General features: G+C 46.3%; 1 protein-coding gene across 2 annotated transcripts in view; it reads left to right on the top strand.

Annotated features, from left to right (window-relative positions):
* The first annotated feature begins 7,470 nt into the window (after positions 1-7,470).
* Positions 7,471-26,129, top strand: part of LOC146862497 (lecithin retinol acyltransferase-like) — a 110,510-nt gene continuing 91,851 nt past the window's right edge. The window contains exon 1 of one of the 2 annotated variants that reach the window (XM_085641703.1): positions 7,471-8,210. In XM_085641703.1, coding sequence (XP_085497829.1) covers positions 7,486-8,210 — 725 coding nt within the window. In that variant the 5' untranslated portion in view covers positions 7,471-7,485. Of the gene's footprint in view, positions 8,245-26,129 lie in introns of both variants that reach the window. The other variant, XM_085641702.1, reaches the window with a different exon arrangement.

Below are 26,129 nucleotides of genomic sequence, written 5' to 3'. Positions count from 1 at the left end.
AATGATAAGAGTATTTAGAAGGGAAACCTTTAGGGTAATTATCTCCCTTCTCGGTCGCAGCAATAGCTGCCAAGATGTCATCATCAATTTTACTTTTGGATCTTGTAACTGCTGCTACCAGATATGTCGCCACTGCTGTTTTCGCTACTTCGTCAGCTAAACTGTTACCAACAGCGTGTACTCCTGCGACAGCGCTCTCTCTTTTAGAATCGCCATCTGCACAGCAGTCAATACTTTTTCGACAGAAGAAAAACGCATTTCAGCCGAAGAGTACAAGTGTGACTTGTGAGCAATAGGGACTGTGTCTCCCTCATTGAATGTCAAGTACGTGAAACCCACTGCGCCTGGCACAATTCTTATTACCAGGTTTGTGTGGTTGTCACGTGTCAGTAAGTATTTACATTCAAGAAGATCAGACTGCAAAGATTGCAGTATAGCTGAGTGTTCTGGAAGCCAGCAAGATTTGGTAAAATTAGGTTGTATCAAGGCATATAGCGGCTTGATACGCTGGGCATAATCGGGAATGTAAGTACGCCCGAAATTAAAAACATCCAGCAAAGATTGTAATTTTTTCAGAGTTGTTGGAGCGCGCAAACATGCGCACTTCTCCAGGAAGTGAGGTGCTAAACCTTGTCCTTCGTTGTTGTGCTCATAGCCCAAAACAACACTGTGTACTCTGCAGTGTGTGATTTCGCAAAGTTAAATTTGTAACCGAAGTCTGCAAACATGACAATGATGCGCTCAACGTGACACAGATGCTGCCATAATTCGTCGTCTGTGAGATAAATATCATCAACATACGAGTAAGCAGCAGGGTCAATGCTCTCTAACAGAGAGACAACACGTGCGGCAAAGACGCCGGGCTGTTTTTATAGCCCATGGCTAATCTCTTAAACTGTTTTTGTTTGCCGCCAGAAGTAAAGGCTGTCCATTGACTACTAATGGAGGACAGGTTATAACTATAAAAGGCATTGGAAATGTCAAGTGTGGTCTTAAACCTTTTTCTCACGAGACTGTCAACCAGGGCAGAACTGTGGGTATTCTGCACCGCACCCGCCTGACAATGAGAGTTCAAATGCTGATAATCCAAAACTAGGCGGTACAACCCATCAGGTTTGGTTACAGTGAAAAGAGGATTATTCATGGGTGACACACATGTTTCAATTACACCTTGATATTCCAATTGTGCAAGGATTTCTGCAACGGGAGCTTTCGCCTACCGGTGCATGGGATATTGGGGTTGTGGCTGTGGCATTGACCGCAATGGAATCTCATGGCAGGGCGACAGTTTATCCCATCCGACCTGAGTATAGTACAACGCCGCTGCACGCACCTGAGCCCTCTCTTCTGCAAAGTTCTGCGCCTGCTCCTTTGGCACAGTGTGTGCGAAAGAGGGGAGGATTACCTCCTCTCCTCTTGGAGCGGCTAAAACAAAAGGTGGGGGCCAGTCCGCCTCCGCTAATAAAATGTCATATGTAGAGGTCAGATTTTCCCCAAAAGTCCCTCTTATTGTATGTTGTATGTCACCTTCAATTAAAAGGACTATTTCATATAGTCTGCCAGGGGGAGCCACTCTAGTGTCAGCAGTTTCTACGGTAATGAACGTGTCAGTTGCTGTCGCCTTCGGATACGGAAGCAGTGCTTGCTGCACTCTTGTAACCTCCGCTGCGCTGTCTAGCAGCGTTAGGGCCCATGTCAGGTTCCGAAGCTGTGTTCTCACTATCTGTGGCATACCTTGCGGTTAATGCAGCAACTTTCTTTTTCTGTAACGGAGGGAGTTGACGTGGAAAGTCGTCCTGCTTGCCTTTACCATCAGCCGGGAGGGGCTGCTCATGTCCTTGCGGGGCACCCTGACCTCTGCCGCATTCTCCACCACCGGCTTGTGAGACCGATGTTTCCTGTGAAGAACAAGGAGAACGTTGCTCAGGAACCTGAAATCTATCAGGAGACCTACTTCTCACGCGATTGCGCAACTCATATGTGCGTTCAGTAGATACTGCGATTGGTGATGCAGGACGCGACCCTTGTTTCTGTTGCTGCTTCCCCTGCTTTTTATTTTTCCAATTTTGTTTAGGAAAAACTGGACGGTCGTCTTTAGTAGACTTAACCGTCTGAGTTTGCAGTTGAGCTGCTATTTCAGCAAAAGGCTTAACACACAAACTATTGCGGCCAATGGGCTTATAAGCCTCCGCAATAATCTTCGGTAATTGCCGTGGTTTATCGGCTTCGGTGACGAGGCGTAACTCATTTAACACCTGAAAATTAACCGCATTTCCCTTGACGTTAGCAAGGATGAGATCAGCAACTACGTCAAACACTCCGACAAGCCTCATTCCCAACTCGACCGCCACCTCTGGGCCGTGCTCATCCTGAACACGGTTAATCACGGAGGGCAGTACAGTCATAGACGGTGTGCCGAACCACTTCACATAGACTGCTGCAAATACCTTACCCCAGTTCTCACAATCGGTCACCTCAGGTACTAAGTCTTACTGCAAACTATTTGTGAGAATCCTATGTTTTTCCACAGGATTCGTATTAGGAAATGCTGCTTCCAGCTGGTCAATTTTCTCAGCAAGCCAATAAGTCATATCGTCCTTATTCTGGGGATCTTGCCCATTACCGAATTAACCATGACGAGACTAATAGAGATCCTGGCTGGTCTAACTGGTTGTGTCGCAACCCCAGGTGCCCCCAACTGGAGGTTGCGTGAAACGTATTGCACTAAAGCCCTGTATACCGCTATCAAGGCAGTATGTAGCTGATGTACGTTGTCCACCGAGGCTTACAAATAACGTGGATGTGGTGTGAACCCGGCCAAGACTGGCCAAGTGGCCCCAGGGATAGACAAGGGGCCTAACCGAACCAGAGTTACAGCGTTGGGGAGGGCGCCATTAAACCAAATACGATGCTGCCATGCCAAAATCGGAATCTCCTGAGTCCTATATGGTGTGTAATTTGCAGGTATCGCGGTGGGAGTGTAAGAATGGGATGTTTTATCATCCGCATCTACTGCTGGAAATGTAACCCAAGAGTAGAAAAGCTCAAAGGGGAACGCTGCATCGGCACTCACCACAAAGATGACAGACATACCATCGTCGGGCACCCCAAACTGCATCAGATGACGCCGGAGCACCCCGCGACTATGCGGTGCTATATTAACGTCACCCATAAGGACACAGAGAAGAAAAACAATCTATATGAAATGTAGCACAAAAAGGGCAGCAATTCAAAATGCAAACCTTTTTAATCGTCAAGCTTGAATGAACCTATAATCTATCCAGATAGGTAGGTTAATCCGTCACTTCTGGTAACCAGAAATAGGAGTGAGGGTGTTGTGGACAAATATAAGCACCACTACTAAAGCGTCTTGATTATAAGACCAAACGTTAGGTGCGCCGTGTTGCGGGGATTCTGCTCATACACAGAACTATGCACAGGAAACCAGGACCTCAGTGAATTGTGGTGTACCAAAAAACTCACCTCAGTACCCAGGACCCCTATCCGACTAGCTTCAGTGTCTCATTTGTTCTCCGTACTACAGCGAAGCTACCAATGATTAGACAACCCAGAACAAGCAGCTTAGGGTACTCTCAGGAATGGTGGGAATCAAGAACACTCTTTCGTTTTTATTCTCATACAAGTCCACAACGTGAGTAATCAGAGACACGGAAACATTTAAAATGTTTATTTTTAACTACGTGCTCTAAGATGCAGTATTTTGGCTAACATAAGCAGGCAAATTATTTGAAATAAAACAATCATAATTGTTACAATTCCATAAAACACAAAGGGAGAAATCATGTTATAATGATAGTGGAATCAGGTCTTATAGCGTCTTGTGTACCACCCTCCCCTGGCTAGAGGCTAGTTTTATAATAATAGAAGGTCTCTAGGTTTGAATGGGGAACCCCATACCTCCAAGATCAGCTGAGGTGAATCACATCACAGGATCAGCAGCTTTCGCTGTAGATGGAAAGGTTTTCTCCAAGTGCCAGCATCATGCATGCAATGCAATATTAAAGGCACCCGAGTTTCAGATATTTGCAGCTGTGTGCGTGTTGTGTCTAGAGCGTGGGCCGATCAACCTGAATCAACAGCATACATTGTTATTATGACCTTGAAGACTTCTGCACACAGTGTTCAGACTAAGGTCGCGGTTAAAGTCCAGGGATGTGAAAAACAGACCGTTCTCATGTGAAGAAAAGCAAGAAGTTTAACTGACAATAACTGATACACGTAGTGTCATGTGCAAAATGGCAGCTAAGTGGCAAAATGGCATTTAAACTAATACGCTTATGCTAACATAGCAATGTGTGCAAGCAGAACCCTGTTCTTCACTACAAAACCTTCTGATCCTTTGGTTTCTTGGAACAGACCCTACGACTCTATGTCCTCTTCCTTCTAGAAGATCTTCTGTTTCTCTTCTCCCTGCAGTTCTGGAGTCATTTGAGGTCTCATTTCTCCTGGGTCTTTCTTCTGCTGTGTGTGTTCCATCGAAGGTCTTGACAGGATACGGAAATTTTGAAGAGATGCATGGAAACCCTTTGTTCTTTAAAGGATTGCGGCCATTGTGTGCTTGAGCAGTCTTTTCTTCCTTGCAATCGTGCATCCTTCGACATGGAGTGTGGCCAGCAGTCTCTTTTTTGGCCATCAGTATTTTGGCTGCCCCCTTCTTCGTTTTCTCTTGACTCCGGTTGTCTCTCGATGCTGGCATCTTTTCGGAGGCTCGTCTGCCTGCGGCATCCTTGGTGTGGGATCTGAATGCCTCTTTCAACCTCGACTTTCCTTCAGTCTGTGAAAACTTCAGGGCAGAGACAGCCTTTCAGACTCTAGAGTCCGATGTTTCAGACTCACTTGCACATTGTTTCTTTAGTGTTACATGACTTCCTTTTCAAAGTCTAAGCCCTCTCCCACAGCTCCCTTGGCGTTGTTGTCCTCCCCCTCGCTAGACAAACAGAGGCCCCTCAGCAACAGTTTCCTTTTGTCCCTGCATGGGAGTGTGCCTGTCTTTTATTCTCTTTTGCTCTCAGTATATTGGGGTTGAACCCTGCACAAGCCTTGCAGCCCTTGGTGTCGTGATCTTGTGATAGACAAAGATTACACACCTTTTGGATGTCCTTCTGGGCAAACTTGTGGTGGCACTCCGGGCAAAAGTGGAAAGGTATGTTCTCATGTCACTCCGAGCAGGGGCCCCTACCCATGCATTCTGCAGCCTTCTCTCATCAGCTGTCCACTGGCTCCACTCACTTCTTCAGTGAAAATCGGTGGGTTCTTTCAACCCCTTTCCAACTAGTGTGATTATGTTTTTCCCTCTTGACCCTAAACTTTGTTTTCGATGAACCTTTGTTTTATTCTTCTTTCTGCGATTGGAAAGCCTTCAGCCGTGCCTTCAGCCCAATGGCAGGAAAAAGAATCTGAAGATGGTGACCACGTGCAAAGGCGTACGGAAAGGGTATCTGACATCAGGAGAGGCTGGACAAAGCACCAAATGGTGAGGAGAGTTGAAGCCAAGAAAAGGAACTACAAGATGAGAGTTCCGGAGCCAACCTCTTGATGGCAGAATAATGCACAGCATGTGAATCCAGAAAAGATTCAGTATGCAAAACCAGTTCATCTAAAGTGTTTTAAAGGAAATTTTTAGGATGAATGGCATTTACCAATTAATGAAAACTAATTCATAGAATATATTTGTGTTCGAAATTGGCTTTTGCATGCTTATTTTTAAAGGTCTAAATACAATGGTTGCAGGTTGTATTTTCAGAAACAGTTATGTCAAAAGTATTTATTTCACTGCTTTACTGCAGGGGACATAATTTTAGATGTAAGTATTTTACATTATCAAACAATTACTCTAGATGCTTTTAGTTCGCTGACCCCTCATCACTTCTAAACACCATCCTTCCCTGATTCCACCCCAACCCTAAAGACCATCATAACTCCTAATAAGTTCTTCTTATCTGGTTTGTTAGAGCGCGGTAACAAACACAGCTTTTGGGCTCAAGTTTTTGTTTATGGGATTTGTGAATGCACACTGCTATGGATATTCCCTTGCAGTTTGTATTATTTGAACCAACTGGTACTGAAGCATTATGCTGCATGAATAACTAGTTGCAAAATGTCATTACTGTGTTTTTCTGATGAACTCCAGGCTGTGTGAAATAACAATTAGAAGTAGCATTGAAGCCAGATGTGAGGGAGCGTGAGTCATTGGTGAGCATGTGAAACACTACTGATAACAGATGCAATGCTGGATGGGAGCTCATCTATTTTTATTGCAGGTACACCGGGCCATATTTATCAAGGCTTTGCGTGATGCTGTCACAAAAGGTGAAGCAAACCGGTGCAATGTCTTGAACTGGGATTTACTTTGCTTTGGGTTACTTTGCGCTAATTTGCGTCAAAGGAGCTTCCAGTGGGTGACAGAGGTTTTCCAATGCAATCACCCTTGGATTTTGACGCAAAGCCCTCTCTACTAAAGAGTGTAGAAAGGGGTTTGCGCCAAAAATGTAGGCCTCTTCAAGCAGGCAAACCGTTTGAATAAAAGGTGCACCGTTTTCTTTTCTCATTTTGCACGTTTTGTAATGTCCAGTGCACACAAGGATAGTATTTTGTACTATTCTGGCACCCCTCCCATGCAGAACATGTGACAGACATCACGCTCACAGCATGGCTCAAGGCAGCCGAACGTGCGACCAGCGAGGAATGACAGCAACTGCACCGAATCTTTGTGGATATGAGATTTGGCGCCATCCTGCTCTCTACATTCCGTGCAAAGCAGCGCAGCACCTGTGTCGCGTCCTTTCGAAGTAAACGTGGCCTAAGAAGACACACAAAGGAATCACGGTGGCCTGCCTCCTCCCATCTCAGCTGCAAACTTATGAATTACCGTAGCTGCCTCACTCGAGGCCTCCACTCCGCCATGCCTTGGCAGCCTCTCTCTGCCATGAGTCGTTCTCCGGGTGAGGTGGCGCTGCGCACTCTGAGTGCCGCCATAGAAGGTGAAGCCAGGAGGAGCGGCGGTACAGTAGAATTGTGGGCGCCGTGTGCGCGAAACATCCCTGAAACCATTTGAAATGCTGCCACTTCCTGCTGTATGTGCGGTGCTCGGTAAAGAGCTCATTAGATGGGTGCGTTTGGAACTATTTACGATCGATTTGTCGTGTGCGTAGTGGGGCTTGTTGTATCGAGCTCTTTGAGAGCAGCTTCGCTTCCAAGTTAGACTAGATAAAGGATTTCAAATCCTTTTCTCAGGGGAAAAGAGTGGGCACAGCAAGCAGGAGCACGAAAGGCGGATCCCCCACAGGCCCGGTTCTAATCCTTGGAAAATGACACATTCTGGAGCCCGTCCATGGGTCCCCAGCGTTAGGTGGCGCGGCCAAGAGGACACCAAATGAAGACATGTGACCGCAGTTTCTCGGGCAGGGCTTTCACGCCAGACTGTAAACAAAGTCGTGGCTTCAGCGGCATGCGCTTTTATTCACAATGTTCTGTTTCAATGAGCTACAAGTTTCATTCTGTGGGCCACCCACATTCTTTCCAGCCAATCACACAGCCAGCATCTCTCAATGCAGGGTCTGCGTTGGGCTTGGCGGAGGTGGAGATGGGGGATTAGGTGGGAGGGCGAGTTTCCAAATTGCCAAAGTCATCAAAGTGGCAGAAACTCCCAGAAAGAAGGAGCTACAACAGGAAAGTGCAGCCTGCAGCGAGGGAAGGATGAAATCCTCGGTGCTGGAAGTGCTGGCTTTCATCATCGAGAAAGTGCTGCTGCTTTCCAACTTCAAACTCTTGCCCTCAGATGAGGTATTTACGGGCAGTCACTACAATGTGTCCATATACAAAAGGGGAGACCTGCTGGAGGTGCCCCGCACCCTCTTCGTCCACTTTGGCATCTACCTGGGTGAGGACCGGGTGGCCCACCTGATGCCGGATATCCTGCCCCTGCTGTCCGAGGACCCGTCCCTGCTGCAGAAGGTGGTGACCAACAAGCGGCTGGTGCTGGGGGTCCTGGCCAAGGCGGCCAGCGTGCGGGTGGACTCGGTGCACGACTTCGCCTACGGGAGCCGCATCCTGGTCAACCACCTGGACCGGAGCTTCCCACAGGGGGCGCTGCCCGCGGAGGAGGTGGCGCGGCGAGCCGAGCAGCTGGTGGGGGCCGTGGAGTACAGCCTGCTGTGGAACAACTGCGAGCACTTTGTGACGCGCTGCAGGTACGGCAGCCCGGCCAGCCTCCAGACCGAGAAGGTAACGCTATGTGTGACCCGCTTTTAGCATATTTGTACGAGCAGATAGCTGGATTGAAGCGCACTAAAATGATGGTACTTGCCCAAAATCACACGTCGTGGAAAAGCTGGGCTTAATCTGCAGGATTTCTGGAGGAAAAAAAATGCCAGCACATGTTTTACTAGATAGCACATATTCGAATCCGGTCGAAGTTAAGCACCCTTTAATTCCCCGGGTCTATCACATGGGTATCATAGAGCCGCTTAGCCGTAATACCTAATATTTACAGTGAGTCATAACGGGAAAATGCGTTGCCAACAGTTATGTACAAAGTCGTGATGTGCTAAACTGAGTTGCAGAATGCATCTTGAGTTTTCACAACACGTTTTTGTTGTGTGCTCTCTCTAGAGTTCTGGAGTTGTTTCCACCTCCTGTGGCGCTATTCAAATTACGCATACAACAAAATAAAACATTGAGAATATGTATGGATGGGTAGCATTCAAAATAGAGTCGTCTAGTTAGACGGTAGTAGCTTCGTCATCTTGAGAATCAACATTGCCACAAGTTCATGCATATAATTGTATGTCTTTTATTGAAAGTAGGCTCATGGTTGGGACTCGGGAGGTTCCCTTGCGTATGTGGACGAGCAGATCCTTGGTGGCGCCCAGTCCAGGTGGCGCCTGGTGGTGGAGCAGCGCCATGCTCTTGTTAAATCACGTTTAATAGGTGGCTGTTTCCTGTGGCACTAACAGTCCGTGAACTTTAGTTGCCTTTGATGAACTTTTATGGCCCAATTAATAATGGCGGCTACTCGGGTGCACAATGGGCGACAGGTCCTTCCGAACAGCACGCGCACACTAAAGATACCAGAGACCTCACCTCCAGGGCCCACCCCAATAAAGCAATAAATGTGCCGGGCCATTTACCAGGCTAGAGGAGAAGCTGCATTAAAAAAAAAAGAGAGAGAGAACGGGGCTTAACCGTTCCTCTACCTCAACGCATTTCACGTACATGCTCGCCCTATCTTATTTATACATAAGACATCATATTGTTTTGCAAAGAAACGATGATCCCCACCTTTTTTGCCGCCCCCGTAAAACGTGCGATCACACTTTTTTCACCTTCTTAGTCACACAACTTCACAAATGTTCCAATATATTTTTCAGTGTTGCTGAAGGTGAAACTAGCAAAGATATCTCTGTCCTGGTGTTAGACAGTTTTAAGACTAGCCGCCTGGATTTAAAACTATTTTAAGATTGTTTTTTCTGGCGACTGTCTTAATCCTGGCAAAAAAAACATACAAATGAGGCTCATGTTTCCAGGATCAAGCGAATCTTAAAACTTCTTTAAGCCAGCGGGAAAACGTTCTAAATGGTGTACGTGTAAGATCGCGTGGGACATTTTGTAGGTGTTCTTGTGCTGTCTCCGGTTGATTTTTTATTGAAATCAAAAAAGACGAGCTTGGCGATCTACTTGGGCTTAATGCCTCTCCTTCCATGCGTACTGGGCATACAGCTTCGAATGGACATGTTAAATTGGGCCACTTTAATTGGTTTGAACCATCTCAGAAGAATGAAAGGATGCGCGCACCCGGCCAGACTCGAAGCAGACACTGCAGTGTGCCAGAGACACTGGAACCCACTGGGTATCTTGCTGGCATTGATAGAAACCAAAGCCATGAACAAGCATCCGAGAAGAGAATCAACCCGCCTATCCCGTCCCTGCTGACACAAAGAGACATGGCGAGTATGTATGTTTTTAATGAAGCATTTTAATAGGACGGTCCGCACCGTAACTTACAATAACCCAGTAGGTTGAACATCTGCTGCCAATAGCGCAAAACCAAGGTGCACCTGGTAACATTTAGCAGGGGACCTTCAATATTCCCTCCATCCCTGGTATGATAACTGCTCTCGCATCGGGAGTGTAAGAAACACATTTCTGGGGGACAGGGACAGCCTTGAGGACTTTCCAAATACCCTCTACGAATCACCCTTTGACTGAGAGCCACAGGCTCCGATACATGTTTACAACCGCATAGTTCTGAAGTGAAACAGTGAGAAAGGCAGGCATGTAGTCACAGTTTGAAAGTGTGCTTTATTGTTAGTTACATTCACAAAGTAATTAGACCAAATGTGAAAAAACATGTTGATGAACCTTCGATTGCTGGATGTGCAATTTGCACACAGATTGGTTTTAGAATGGGTCTGCTATTTGCGTTGTGACATATATATTAATGGGTCGCATCACAAATTATCCACTCACAGGGGATGGCTAAATGATCTGCCTAATGAATATTAATAAAGCAGGGCACACTTAGTGATCCTCAGTGATTGGCTGTGAATGAAGGGATGTGGACAGCAGACTCATATCTCTGAATTAGCATTTTCAAATGGGAAATATGCAGAGGGAGTGCTGAAGGTTGTGATGGGGTTGCCAGATCAATGCATTACAAGTCTTATCTCTTTATTATTGATGTCAATCTGCAGGAACTCAGACAACTGGAACTTTCTGAGTGGGCTGCCTCTTGTGTCATGGGAGGATTAGAGGTTGTCCTCCGTTGGTTTCCGCTCACTAATACTGAAATAAGACACTCAAGCCTTTTCGGGTCTACATCATATGGAAGGAAACAGCCATGTATTTAAATCATTCTTTGAACGTTTTCTTGGCATTTAAGTCTATGGGGCATATTCTCAAGGAGCTATCGCCGAGTTAACGGCACTTTATCGCAGCCAAAGTTGCGATAAATGTATTGCCCCATTCACAGGCTGGTGTTAACAGCCCATAACACCAGTTTACCTGCGATAGCAGCCGCAAAAAACATCACCACAGATTACCCCCGCAACAATCGCTAATGAGATGCAGAGTAGGCGTTTCCGTGCAAAAAGCAGCGAAAACACCACTCCGCAACATTCTCAACGACCAGCCACATCGGCGATAAGACCACAAAACAGGCAATAAGGCGCGTTAGCTGCAGGAAATTAACACCAGCTCTGACCTGGTGTAAAGTCGGACCACAGCCTGCACCACAAAATGGAGCCCAGCCCAGAGCCACACCTGAAGGGCAACAGATGCCATGGAGCCAATGATCATGCAGCTCGGAGCCCCAACAGGGCCACAACACCCACTGCTGCCACCCCCAGGACACCCCCTCCTCAGGCACCCCCCCAGCCAAAGACATGCCACATCAACTACACGGAACCATGTAACAAATAATCCGCCTGATGTCACACAATCACATTTGGTGACATGCATGTGTCGTCACAAAAATGAGCATCACACATTCACCTTCGATGTAACAAATGAAAATGTATTCAAAGAAACACAGAATAGAAATGAAGACAAATGGCGGCTCCCCTCGGGACAATCTGTAGGTCACAGCCTGCAAGACAAAAATCATGATGAGGAGGTGTGTCTTGCGCACATCAAAGGACAGAGAGAGAGCGAAGGAGAGAGAGAGAAAGAGAGGGAGAGAGAGAAAGATGGACAGAGAGAGGGAGCGAGAGAAAGACGGACAGAGAGGGGGAGCGAGAGAAAGACAGGACAGAGAGGGGGAGCGAGAGAAAGACGGACAGAGAGGGGGAGCGAGACAAAGATAACAGAAGAGATGGACAGGGAGAGAGAGTGCCGACAATGAGCACCCAGGCCACACTGCTCACCTGCTGCCACCGGTGTGTCTCCAACCACGTGCCGGTATGTAGTGCAGTTCACCAGGTCACACATCTGAAACAGATCCGTCATCTGAAACAGAGTCCAGAGAAATGAATGGCAAAGTAAATACAATTGCACAAGACATAATCGCCTGTCTGCCCCTGCGCACCCAGGCAGCTGCACCCCAGCCCCTCCTGCCGCCCAGCAGTGCATGCCCGCCCCTGCATACCCAGGCAGATGCGCCCCAGCCCCTCCCGCCACCCAGCGGTGCATGCCCGCCCCTGTGCACCCAGGCAGATGCACCCCAGCCCCTCCTGCCGTCCAGCGGTGCATGCCTGCCCCTGCGCAGCCAGGCCTCACTGCTCACCTTCCGCGCTTGGCGTGTAGCAATGAGGGCCCACCACGTGCTGCTGCAAACCACATGCCTAGGGCCCGCAGACATGGCACCCTCCACATCATGCAGCCCCGCTCCGCAGGCCACCAGGTCTCATATTTGATTCTGGGTCTTGATTTCGCCATGGCAGAGGACCTAGCAGTGCACAGGACATCATCGCAGGCTGCACACCCACTCAGCCCTCAAGGTGCCACTAACTCTGTGATCCGGGAGGTGACGCCACGTGGCGGTAGTCCCGCACTGCCTGCTGGCTCTGGCCTACACTGCAGTTCAGCAGGGCACACAGATCCTGAGCAGTCCGGACCGCCGGGACGGGGCATCATCGCAGGCTGCACACCCACTCAGCCCTCAAGGTGCCACTAACTCTGTGATCCGGGAGGTGACGCCACGTGGCGGTAGTCCCGCACTGCCTGCTGGCTCTGGCCTACACTGCAGTTCAGCAGGGCACACAGATCCTGAGCAGTCCGGACCGCCGGGACGGGGCATCATCGCAGGCTGCACACCCGCTCAGCACTTAAGGTGCCCCTACCTCAGTGCACCCAACAACACTGTCCCGTGGTGGTGTGCCTGTGCCGGCCGCAATGTATCTGGTGCCACCAAGTCTGTGCCCCACAGTCGTGGACCCTGTATGATTGAGTATCGTGTTGTGGACGCCATCATGTCACCTCCGGTCCTGGGGAATGTTATGTTGCGGGGCCCGAGGCCCTCATGCCTACATTAACACCACACGGATGCACCCAGATAGAGAGTGGAAATGGCCTCGAGCACGTGCGCTCGGCCCTTTTTATTGGCTGGGTTACATGTCCTGTGACGCGTGTGCTGGATGGGTGTGGTGTGGGTGTAAACCAGCCGTGAGGGAGTGGCTGTGGCATGCTGACAACTAGACCTGTGAGCAGCAGATCCCTACAGGGAAGACCTGGGACATGTAGCGTTGTCGTCCCCCCTGAGAGTGTAAGCGGAGTGGGCTGGCCTGGCGTATGCCAGTCCAGCGTAAGGGTTTGTGAATGACCCCGGTGCCCTGGGCGTGGTACCGCACTGGACTGGACAAGGAAGTAACTTATGCGTGTGTTCCTGTTGTTGTGTCAGCGCCACCCGGACCGCATTCGGAAATTTGTCACCCTGTGACCCCTGTTCTACGACATGAGCCACATGGACGTAAGAGAAGTCCAGTGAACCTACATTCATTTATACTTCCAAACTTGAAAGACCATAGAAATGACACATCTGTGTGAGTATGAATGTTAAATGCACATTCAGTGGACTGTTGCATCTGGAGCAGTGCAGGGCCATGCAAACCCCACATGACGATGTTGGCCCGTGGAGGGCCAGCTTAACTCTATCATTTGAACAGCTAAATGTAAGTTCACATTGATAGAGATACAAAAATAGTTAGACGAAAGCGAGTTAAAAATGGGATCTCTCTCTATTTTATCTTGTTTATTCCTTTTTTTCTTCTTTTCTTTTTTCATTTTTATATGTTTTTTATAAAAAAAAAATTGTGTGCGTAATTTTAAGTACATGGTTTATCAAAACAAGGGCACTCATATATAAATGAATGTTTACAAAAAACAGTAACAGATTTCGACTGCAACAGATTATGACTACGATAAAATGTTTTAGTATACAATGTTTATCACCTGTAGAAAAACAGTTTGATTAACAATGTGTTGTTTATTGTTATATTAAATATTGGCATTGAGCATACATTCTTTATCATTTTCAGATAAAGTTGTGGCTAGGTGTTTGTTACTCCGAAATGCACGTCGAAGACTTAACCATTGTCACGTTTTGGTTTTTAACGTATTTTCATGAAAATAAATAATGTTTTGAATAATGTGTTTTTTAAATATTTTTAAACAATGATGACGATTTTAACATTTTATTATGAAATATTTTGAAATATATCTGAGCATTTCTTGATCTGTTACTTTAAGCTTAATAATATTGTGTGATATTTTAAACTGTTCAATTGCCTAGGAGCTCTTTTCCATTATACCCTGATGGGCCTTAGACACCCACGTAGGGCATTTGGTTTGTCTGTCATGTGGTCGAAGCCCACCCGCACCTGTTCTGCCAGATTCTCCTGGAACCACAACAGACGGCATTGAAAGGCCTTGTGTTCATCGTGGGTGTCCTGGGAGACAGCCGTGGTGAGGGGTGCTGCCTGCTGTGTGGTCTGTGCAGCGGGTGGGGGTATCCTCATAGGCTTTCCACGAGCAGTTGGAGGGCGTCGGAGTCGAAGCTGTGGTGGTCCTCTTCGTCATCAGAGAAGAGAGGGACGGGTTGCTCTGCAGGAGGTGTTGATACTCCCTCTGCAATGTGAAGGGGAGATGCAGTTTAACAATATGTCCACATGTATGTTGTCACATTGTACATGTTTTCATAAAGACAGCATGACTGGGTACATAGTGGCTGTTTGGGTGGAGCTGCTTATTTGATGATGGGACAGTGGACATTTCGATGACAGACGTCTGTGTGTTTGTACTTGTACATTATCAACTCACATTTCCCTGCAATGCCATATGTGATTGGCCAGTGTCTGCACCCAAGTGGCACCAGTTGTGTCCTGTGTTCTGTTGTAGGTGTTTTGCAGATTGTGCCACATCGTTGTCAATGTTGATGTGCTCTGCATGTGATGTGTGTGTGCTGCATTTTGGGGGAGTCGCCCCTGCAGCTCTGATTTTGCTGCCCCTTAACCCTTTCATGCGGTGTGCCTTTGACTTCTGTGCTTGTACAGTGCTGACATGTTGCATACTTGGGTACATTGGTCTCTTGGTGGGGGCTGGTGGTCTGGGGCATGGTTTGTCCGCAGATGTGCTCTACTTACTTGTGCATGTGTGCCATTGTGCCCATCTCCCCCTGTCACCCCAGTCCCTGGTCCTTACTCACTCTGTTGCTGTTGTGTCCTCGTCCTGTTGAGCAGTGTCCGGTCCCCCAACTCCCGCCACCGTCTCCCCACTGATGACTGTGGACACCGTTTCCTCCATGTCGTCCAGCTCCTCCTGTGGCGCTGGGCTCCCGCCTCCAGTCTGCATTGCTGCCTTCCGGTTGTTGGCGGGTTTCAGCTTGGTTTTGCGCTTGACATCATTCCAGCGCCTCTTGACCTCGTCCATTGTCCTCTTCAGCACTCCGACTGCATTCGCCTTGTCCACGATGGCATGCCATAGTCCATTTTTTGTTGCCAATGACACAGTGGAGATGACGAACAATTGTTGATGGTGTTCTACCACCTCCGTTATGAGAATCCTGTTTTCCTGCGGACTGAACCGCTTCTTCCTACTCTTCTTCTCCTTGCCCTTCCCTGACCCGGAGGTCCCAGGCTGGTCCTCCGGAGGACTTGTGGGGTTTTGGTTCTCCTCAGGACTTGCTCCGGCAGCGTCCATTGTGCTTCACTGTTGTTTGGCATTTGTTTGTCTGTTTTCTTTGTACTTTTATGGTGATTGTTCCCGCCTGACGGGTGTGAATTGCAGGCCTGTAGCTGGTTTTCGCTGATTTTTGTATTGCGCTTGGCCTCATTGCAGCTTTTTTTGCGTTCGTCTTTCGCATTTTTGCGGCATGGCATTGATTTTAACGTGGTCAGATTCCTTTACTAAAATAGTGGGGCGAATAATTTTGGACCGCCTTTTGCTTTGGGCTGAGGATAAATCTGACCTACAATATGGTTTCCGCTCCGGCTTAGGAACAGTGGAACAGAGCTTAAATCTTTTAATGCTGACCGGGAAGTACACGAGGGCCAGGAAAGGGAGTTTGTTCCTGGCCTTTGTTGACCTCTCGGCCGCATTTGATTGTGTTGACCATTCCATTTTATGGATTTTGCTGGGACAACTTGGGGTTGAATCCAATATTATTTATTTTCTTAAACGATTTTATAGTGACGCTTCAGCTCGCGTTCGCTATGGTCTAAGGGGGCAATGCACGGGCAAAATCCCAATCAGGAGTGGTGTCAGGCAGGGCTGTGTCCTCGCTCCATTCCTTTTTAATTTGTATATAAATGGTTTGGAGAAAGCCCTGTGCAATAGTAAATTCGACCCCCCATACGCTGCTGGTCGTCCAATCCCGGCGTTGATGTACGCGGACGATGCTGTGCTAATGTCCCGTACTCAAGTGGGATTACAGCACGTGGTGGATAGTTTTGCCCTCTTTATGAACGAGTTGGGCCTTAGAGTGAACATCTCGAAAACTTTCATCATGCGCTGTGGTCAAAATCCCAAAATTAAAAAGGCCATTTTTATAGCAGGACACAAGCTTGATTCCACTAAACAATTTTCTTATTTGGGTATCTTGTTCAACCAGAATGACTCTTGGGGCCCGGCAGTGGCAGCGAAAAAACTTGCATTGGTTCTCTCGACTGCCGCCCTTAAATCCTTCTCCATGAAACTGGGTAATTAAGATTTACAAAGCTAAATGCGTGTCTGGTGCAATGTACGGTAGTGGGGTTTGGGGCTTTGCTGACTCTGCTCCCATTCAGGCAGTTGAAAACTCCTTCTTGAAATTTATCGTCGCCGTACCCAAGAGTTCCTCTAACTATAATTGTCATGCAGAATTGGGTCTTCCATTTATATCTGATCTTATTAAACTTGAACCAGTGCTACTATGGCACAGGATGTGGACTAAAGATGAAACCAAGTTTAATAGAGATATATTGATAGATATCTTGGAATTGGAAGGAGCGATGAGGATACCATGGCTGAGATATGTACGTAAATTTTTAGCTGACATGGGAAAGCTGGATTATTTTTTAAATCCTCTTACTATCTCAGCCATATCGCGTAAGGATTTGAAGAAGGAGTGCCTTGCTTTTTTGGATTCCGTGAGAATTTCAGTGGAAATCCTAAAACCTACTGTCCTGCAACACCAATTAATTTTAACAACTTTTAACATTCAACCCTATTTGCTGTATGTCCCTGGTAACTATGATAGATTCCTACTATCACGTTTCAGATTTGGAATCTTCCACAGATTGGTTAGTTTTCCTATAACAAATGATTGGACGCACAAATTATTGCCTTGTCCTTGTGATGATGTTTCCCCTCAAAGTACTATCCATGTTGTTTTATTTTGTAAATTTTACAGTTATATTAGGCACACAGTTTTACTGCCATTTTTGAGAGAGGTGGGTCATCGGCAATGTCGTTTGGCTATGTTAGATATCCTACATTTGGATAATCATTTTTGTGTTGCCACAATTACATTGTTTTAAAAAAAAAGTGATTTGCACTAGGAAAAGTATAATATAATGCACTTTATTAAGTCCTTGAATGATTTGTATTAATAATTCTGGTGTTTAAGCCCTTGAGTTATCGCTAAATGAACTGTTGTGATTTTTTTTTTTTTTAAAACGCAATGATTTTTTAATGTATGCTTTGATAGTTGTTTTTAACAATCGAAAAAAGTTATTTTTGATTTGATTTGAACACGGTCAGTTGACGTGTTATCTGGAGACTATCGCATGGTACCGCCGTGTTGTGAATACTTGGTTAACACGGCGTAAATTTCCCGCGATAGACTGCGATGTTGAAGGTTGCGTTAAGTCACTTTTGCGATGGTTATCACACGTTCTTGAGATTTTCCCCCTCTGTTTCAAGACTCACCCATTCAAGATCCTCAGTAGGGAACCTTTACCAACTGTACTCAGACCCCTTCAAAAGAGTTTGTACAAGGCTGCCAGCTTCTGGTCAAATTATCTCCCTGAAGAGGGCCCAGCCTTTAAAGAAACCATACCCAATTCGACTAGGCATGGTGGCTCAATAAAAAAACCCGATTATTTTATAGGTATTTAGTTAAAAGTTGCTAATACGGACCATATTATATTAATTGTATCACTTTCTTTCAGTTTCATTTGTGTAGAAGAAAGCTCAAACAATTATATCAGAATACTCTACGTTGGAATCCTGCATGCCAACATTTCTCAGAACATGTCCAAAAAATATATAACGTCTTTTGAATTGGATACTGATGCTGGACACAGTTAAATCCCATCTAGCCTGCATGCTGCAGCACTGACTGCTGTTCTGTTGTGAGGGGTCCTTGATGTTGCAGACCTGGTGCCAGGCAAGGGGGATGGATCATTGCTTTGAAGAGGGGCCAGGCATACCCTGTTTCTTATTGTTTGTGGTGATGGAGCCAGTGTGCAACAAATTCGTAGTCACGTTTTGTACCATACTGTGTGTTTGGTTGAGGGAAAGTTTTGCTTTTTTTTTCTGCGTGCTCTTGGAAGGAATGGGGTTGGATTAGCTTGCCCAGATATGTGAAGTTGCCAGTTTAAAAAAATAAACAGCTTCTGGAAATGCAAGTGAAGTTCAGAGCAACTTTTTAGAAAAATGGCGAAGCTTTATAGCAAAGCTTTCAACACTTTGCAGCCCAGGAGCCAAATGCTGGCCTCTCTAACTAAGAGGTGGGGGGGTGTCTTTTATTCCCCATACACAGGAGACTGAATTAGAAAGGCGCCTTTTGAAGGTCAAAGAAGGAGGTGTCTTTGAACACATTTCATCAGTGGCCACTTTAAACATATGCAGAATTTCAGATAAAATCTTGTAATAAAACTAGCAAATATGCTTCTTGCCAGAAAAAATCAAGCTAAATTATCGAGCATTCAATTGAAATAATGAATGAATGAATGGAGGACTATCCCAAGACTGTTACTTGAATATGAATTTACATTGAAAAAAATAAAAGACAAGAGGTGTTTGGTAAAACCGTAACACTTGATTAAATTAAACCTTTCAGCTGGGAGCAGAGTTACAGAAGCGAGTCAGAGGACTGTCTCAAAGTACAATCAATCTGAACAGGATTTGATACATTTCTTCGGGTATCATGAAGTACTTCAGTCGATCCTTTTTTGGTAAAAAAAAATTCAGACCATGTCTGTGGAGTTATAAATAAGGTCCCTGACAACTAATGCATGTGGGCCTCGACCTTGCGTTTACACAATGGGGTCCAGTGGGTAGCGTGTCAAGATGTCCGGCATGAGGGGCACATGATCGTTGTGTGTGCTTTATCTTGACTGCGGCTACGTGCCACTTCACCTGTGACCTGTCAATAAGTTCCCTTAAGCCTAGGCAACAGAGCGTGCCTGACCATGTATTTCTGAGTCAGGGTTGATGGAGAGTTCATGATGGGCTAATTTGATAATAGTGAAGTGATTTCGTTTTTATGGGCGAATGTATTATTAGAAACATTGGCATCCATTTTATCAATATTAATATTCCCCCCTCTAGTTATATTTTCAACTACATTATCTAACCCATACTTCATGACAGTAACATTATTGGGGGCTTGTTGTTCTTCAGTTTTGACTACAACTACTTTCCTACTAACTTGTATTCTACCCAATTTGAGGACTGCATGTTTGCAGTAGGAAACCCCCAATTGCGGGAAACCACATAGAAACAATGGAAATATGAAAACAGGCAACAATGACGTGCACAGACCAGTCAGCCACTAGGGAAGCCAGGAGAATCAGTTCATATACCACTCCTGCTCAGGGGCACCTCCCTCCTCACACATGTCTCTTTGTAAATGGTGTAATTCTTGGATGGCAAGAGTCAGAGACCCGTTGTCCATGTCATTGCCTGGGATAAACGTACAGCAGGACACACCGATCTTGACACTCACCCCTCCCTCCATTGAGACCATTAAGTCCAACACATATCGATGTTGCATTACTATGAGGCGAATAGCTCTCAGTTCTTTCTTGATTGCATTAAGGCAGAGCTCAGTGCTGTTCATCATCTTGAACATTTCCCACCTGGTTATCTGCAACCAGCAGGCGTTTGTTTTTGTCTGCATAATGAAGAAGGGCATGGACCCTCCCACATTTACTTGTGTGTCTGAATTCTTTTGGAATGTCATTGTACTGAGCCCAGCCAAAAGAATCAGCAGTTCTTTTTTCTTGAGCCTGATGCAACCGAATTTTCTTCTTCTTTAGCGGGTGTTGGTGCAATTTTGACAGATTTTGTCCGGGAATGACCAGGGTCGAGGTGTGTATTGTGAGGAGGGAGCAGAGGCCAAGTCATCTGAGGCCGGGCTGAGTGTGGACAAAATTGCCGCATTGCCAGTACGTATCCGTCAGCGTGGAGGTGTTCCATTGCATGTCAGGAATGTGCAGTATTGTCTCACAGTTTTCATTTGTTCCCAGTTGAATGGTTCCTTTACCTGTGAAACACAAGGAATACAGTGTGAGTTTCCGTACAATTAGGGGTTGCCCCTTCCCTTCTAACCATGTATATCTATTTACCTCAGTATCCCAGATTTCCTGACATGGGGTATCTATGCTGCTGTTTAATCCTCCCCTATGAGACTAATTTCTCTTTGTATCATCGATATGGATGACCCTACTCTGGAACTCCATGTCTGGGGTCCATTCGTAATAAGACAACTCCAGAAATGCTAAGGGCCACCCTGGGACCACAGATGGAGGCGGGAGCAGACGTGTTCGTACATTGGTGTGGTGGTTTTGTGACCTTCAAGAATCCCTTCTCTGGATAGTCTTGGGACCAAACAGTATCCTCCCTAATAGTGGCCCTCCTGAGCATCTTATCTAGCTCAGTTTCAATGTTGCTAGACTTAGAGAAAAGGTACAATGCTGTAGGATTCGTCTCATATCGGGTCAGTTTCATTACTACTCTATAGGGTTCTACTCTGTTAGGTTGTATTTTGGCCCAAATCCTACATTGGTGTAGGTGGAGAAGGCATTTTTCTTTTTCGAGGCCTACCTTTTGGGACAAGTAAAGCCTGTCTGTGCCTACTGCATGTGTTATCATTCAACAGACGTAGCATAACCTGGCTGATATCTTGGAGCCCATAGTGGTCATGTGCTGATACCATGTGTTGTATGAGAGAGCTCTGTGTAGTGCGTGTGGAATGCTAATGTTTGGTTTTGGTGTAATTATAGGTGATGCGGGAGAGGTCCCTACAAAAGCGCTGTGATAGCTTCGGGGTGTACTTCATTTGACTAGGTAGTTCTTTGGAGATGAATGGATGCCGCAACACCCATAGTAAACAGAGGGTACATAGAAGGGCAGCAATACATAACATAACTTGGCTTTTTAATCAGTAGAGCCCAGGCCCTCTTCTCCTTGTAGTGCGTATCCGTAGGCACCGGGAAACCTCCGGGTAGCTGTGTGCCATATAAATGTAATAATAAATAAATTGAACATTGTAGGTCTTGGGATGAATCCAAGGGAGATGTCTGTAGTCCTCTGTAGCCCTCTGGTGATTGTGGGTTATTGAAACAAAAAGTTCAAGATAAAGTTCTTAGGGGCATATCAGCAACACCCGGCGATAATTATCGCTCAGCGCTCTTAGCGTGAGGATAATTATCACCGGGTAACGTGGATTTTTATCGCTGAGATAGCGTGCTATTAGCAACGCTTATCTCCTCAGCGATAAAAATCCTCACGCTAACTGCCTAACGTGAGATTATCGCTGGAAACCCAGCGTTAATCTCACGCAATGTGGTGTTAGCTTGCTGATAGGGACTCACAAACTTAGCCATGATATCCATCCTCCATAGGATATCATGGCTAAGTCAGTCCTGAAGCAGGCGTAAGGAAAGTAAGGAAACTTTTCCTGACGCTATGCTTCATAGCGTGGGGCTTGATGATAGGAGAAATGTCGCTTAGCGACGTTTCTCCTGTCATGTTAGGTCAGAAATGCCCACTTTGCATCTCATTAGAGATGCAAAGCTGGGCATAAAGAATCCCCACGCTAAAGCAAGGTTTCACGCGTTAGCGTGGCCTTGCTAATTAAGCGATAAAATTATCGCCGCTTTTCGGCCGAAAACGGCCGCAAATGCGGCGATAATTTTTTATCGCCTGCTTGTAAATATGCCCCATAGTTCTTAATTTGCACACTGTAGATCTCGTCAGAGTGTTGATGTGGCCGCTGGACAGGTGGTGAACTTGGATATTCTTCTTTTTGGGCTAGCTTTGGGCTTCTTTTAATCGGCCTTTTGGGTGCTTCCCTAGACCTTCCATGATCTGTTATCTCAATTGTCGTGAACTAGAGAGGGTTGGAGAGATGTTCCATGACCCCCATGTGCTTCTGATATTGCGGAGTCCAAGATTGGACTTAAGGCCCTCCAGATGGTATGTTTAAGGTCTTGTGTGTTGGCTGATTGTAAGGCCTGATAAGGGGGTGCGCACAATCTTGTGTTCTAATCTTGCACGGAGATGTGATGGACTCTTGTGGACTCCCTTTTCCCCGGCACTCACTCTCTCTTGGACCACATCTTTCCCAGGGTATTTGGACCTGTGGCTCCCAGCTGTGGCCAGGGACTCCTAACCGTCGACACACTTCTCTCGTTATTCTGGAGGTGCATGACCCGGCGAACAGACTTTGCATACTTGAGAAATCTGTGAGAAAGGATGGATAGACATTGCTGCATGGAGAATCCAGAGTTTAAGGTCAAGATCTCGTCGAAATTCCTCTACATATGACAATGGACTGGGACAGTTGGTTATTTGGGCAGTACTCCACTTCTGACTGACTCGGCACTGTGCAGGGCTTCGCAACCTGTCAGATTTTGTGCGGTGGAGGTTATGGTGTCTTCGCTATACAAGCGTAAAAGAAATCTGGCTCCCGACACTGGAGGACAGCTTCATTTTTTAACTTAAAGGGGAGCCTCCATTGGCTGGACGCTGCAAGCTTTTTAGGATCACTCTTTAAACCTCACGCCATGTAGAAATTTTGGTTCCGGGCTGGGTACCTGAGAATGGGGACCTTTTGAGTTGGCCATTGGAACCCACCCCAATTGAACTTGGCCCTGGGTGCCTGCTTTTAAGGACCGGACAGGGAGCCGCCCTGCCCCTCTCTTCAGACTACCTTCCCCCTAGGGTGTGGGCAATCAGCCCACCCTGGGGGGACCATCAGCATAGTGGGTCCTAGGCTCCTGCAGGCACCCTGAATAGAGAACTCTAGCGAGCATACCCAATCGGCAAAACTCATCCATCAACCCTGAATTCCCAAACGCAAGTATAGGCTTGCATTTTTAATGTTGTCTCATTTGTCCTTCTTTTGAGTTTTGGTACAGTGAATTTTGAGCTGCGCATGAAATGGATGCTTTGCACTCTGGATTTTGACGTACTGCACATTTGGGTTCTGCGTTTGTATAAATACATTGCCTCCCAAGACAGGTACAGTAAATCTGACCCCTCTGGAGTTCAACACTTTCCTTGGTAAGGATTGTCCTTGCCTGTGTACATGCGATGCTGGAGTGTTTCAATGGCCTGGGTTCTAGGGAAGGAGATCCAGGGGCGGAGCAGGCTATAGTGTCGTCGTCTAAAACTGCATGGACATTTTTAGCTTGGTCATCATGTCTCACCCTAGTATATTAGTCAGGGATAAGGGAAACATAATAAATGTTCCCCCTGCCTCTATTCCGTGAGGTTCCATGAAGGGGATCCCTGTCACTGTGCCCAAGAAACCTTGCTTGATTGCAGTGTTTTTTGATAAGGGGACCATCCTTTCCCTCAAGCATAATCTCGTTCCCCCATTTCTACAGGAAACTGTATGGTGTACTGTTCACAAGCACCATGACCACAGGTTCTTCCTCTGATCAGCCCCTAGGCAGACATTAGGGTGTGTGTGTGTTTGGGAGCTTCTTCTGCTTCTGGCATCGATTCCCTATTTTCCCACTTGGACAGATGGGCCAACCCTGTAGCCTCGTTCTCGCCATTGTATCCCAGGGGACAGGGGCCCTCTTCCTCACCCTCGCTAGTAGTATCATTGTCCAGAACCGCTATGAATCTTCCTATCACTCAAGTGTGTTCACCCGAACCAGTGGGAGTGCATGTTCTCCGCATTGCTGGGGTTCCATGGGCTGAACGCGAGAGACGGGAGTTGGGTGGAACTTTGCAGAGCTGTAGCACTGGACTGGGGTGTTGCTGGGATTGCCCAGACCTGCTGGCCTGTGAGACTCTCATGCCTGGACCTAACAGTTTGTTGTGCGGTAGGGAACCCTCCAGCTCCCTTAACTGGCGGGTTGATGAATTCTAATGCAGGGATAGCAGGCGTCAGGGAAAGCACCTCCATACCTTCATATGATGGGGGAGGTGCGGACACCTTTCTTGATGACTGTGGGATAGGATTACATGTCTGGACATTCTCGAAGATGGCCCACAGTTCTAATAATGCCTCTCTTCTGTCCTTCTGTCCTGCGTATTTGGTCTGTATGTGTGTTCTCATATGATCGATTGTGTTAGTGTCGAAGGTTCCCTCCTTTGGCCAGGGAACCACGTATGCCATACTGTGTGCGTGCCATTCATGGCAAAACCTGTTAAGTTCTTTAGTCTTTGTGGGGAACCTGGTTTGCATGTATTTTAGTGGCAACTCCATGATAAGTTAGATACTTTTTTAAGGGACAACAAATGCACCCTAGTTTTTCTCGTTTTAGGAAATCTTAAGTTCTACACTGATCGTGGAGAAATATATATAGGGGGATTGCTGGTACTAACTACTTACTGTGAGCTCAATGCTATTTACAGATGTATCCACATGACAACAAATAGCAATGCATATGAAGGGTCTCAATCTAGAATAAAGTGCAGTTGTTAAAAGGTCATGAAATTTGGCAGCAAATAGCAGACTTTACTTTGATATGAAATAACAATTGTGAGAAATAACATTGCCTTCATATAGCACTTTGAGACATCAACAAAATACAATACTCAAGACAAAAAATACAGTTGCATTAATATACCAGCATCACAGCATCAAATCACCACAACATCAAATATAACTTGCATCAATTTAAATACTATAATGAGAAAAAACTGACATAGAAAAAAGGATGACTTTGTCAAAAATATCCTGTTACCAGGTAAAGCCTTGTGTGGTACACAGGACTTAGTGAGCCCAATAGTCTCTCAATATCAGCTCTGGGACAAAGAAAATGACAATAGTTTCATGGAGAAGAGGAATAACTCACAGAACCACTGGCCCCTCTTGGCCAACCACAAGCTACACCTAATCTCCCAGATCCAAATCTTTTTCAAAATAGTCCAAATCACTCCCTGCATCACACCCAGGAGTCAAGTGTACCATCTGTGTCACGCCCAGCTGTCCAAGCGAACAACACCTCTCACTACTAACAGTGTTAAGAAACCAGGAGCACTGAGAAAACCCTTTTAGATTAACAAATAAGATTGAGGTGCCGGCCCCATATCACATCCCTGCCCCATGCGGGCTATCTTTGTCATGCTCAGCAGTCCAAGCGGTAAGACCTCAACCCCATCACAGGTGATTATGTACTCGCCATGAAATTCAGCAGAAACCACAACACTTTAAGACGTCATTGCACAGAGAAGAGTCACCACACGTGTTAATCTGTACAAGACTCCCTCACTACCAGAGCATAGAAAGCATGGGCGACTCTGTGCCGGGCTGTATTTTGCACAAAATGAGCGCAGCATCAATTTAAACGTCCTTTAAAGACAGTTCAAGAACATCACACTCAGCATTTGTGGAAGCTTCCATTAAATACAGAATAAGTACAGCGTGCACAGTATTGGTGTAAGCATCCATATCTGTCCTCAGGTTTGTGGGCCAAATTGATTTCGGGTCACGTCATCTGTGTCTGCTGTCGAGCGCTATTATGTTGGGGGGCAATGTTCATGTAAGGTAAAACTGCCCTAAATAAAATGCTCTAATCTAACCCTTTAATAATTAGAAACAAAAACAATAACCGTAAATGTCATGAAGAGATACCCTTCCAGTGGCTGAATTGCTCACAGTGAAATGGTAAAATCTGGTATCAGTCTTGGCTTCCCTGTTTCACCTAATGTTGTGATACTAAGCAAATACTGAATTTCAACAAGCATCCCTTTTGTCATATTTTGCAGTCTAAGCCTTGCTTGGGGGG

This window comes from Triturus cristatus, chromosome 2_2 (genome assembly GCF_964204655.1).
Source record: "Triturus cristatus chromosome 2_2, aTriCri1.1, whole genome shotgun sequence".
Lineage (NCBI taxonomy): Eukaryota > Metazoa > Chordata > Amphibia > Caudata > Salamandridae > Triturus > Triturus cristatus.
The sequence above is the reverse complement of the archived record's forward strand: the minus strand, read 5'-3'. Positions and strand labels throughout refer to the sequence as shown.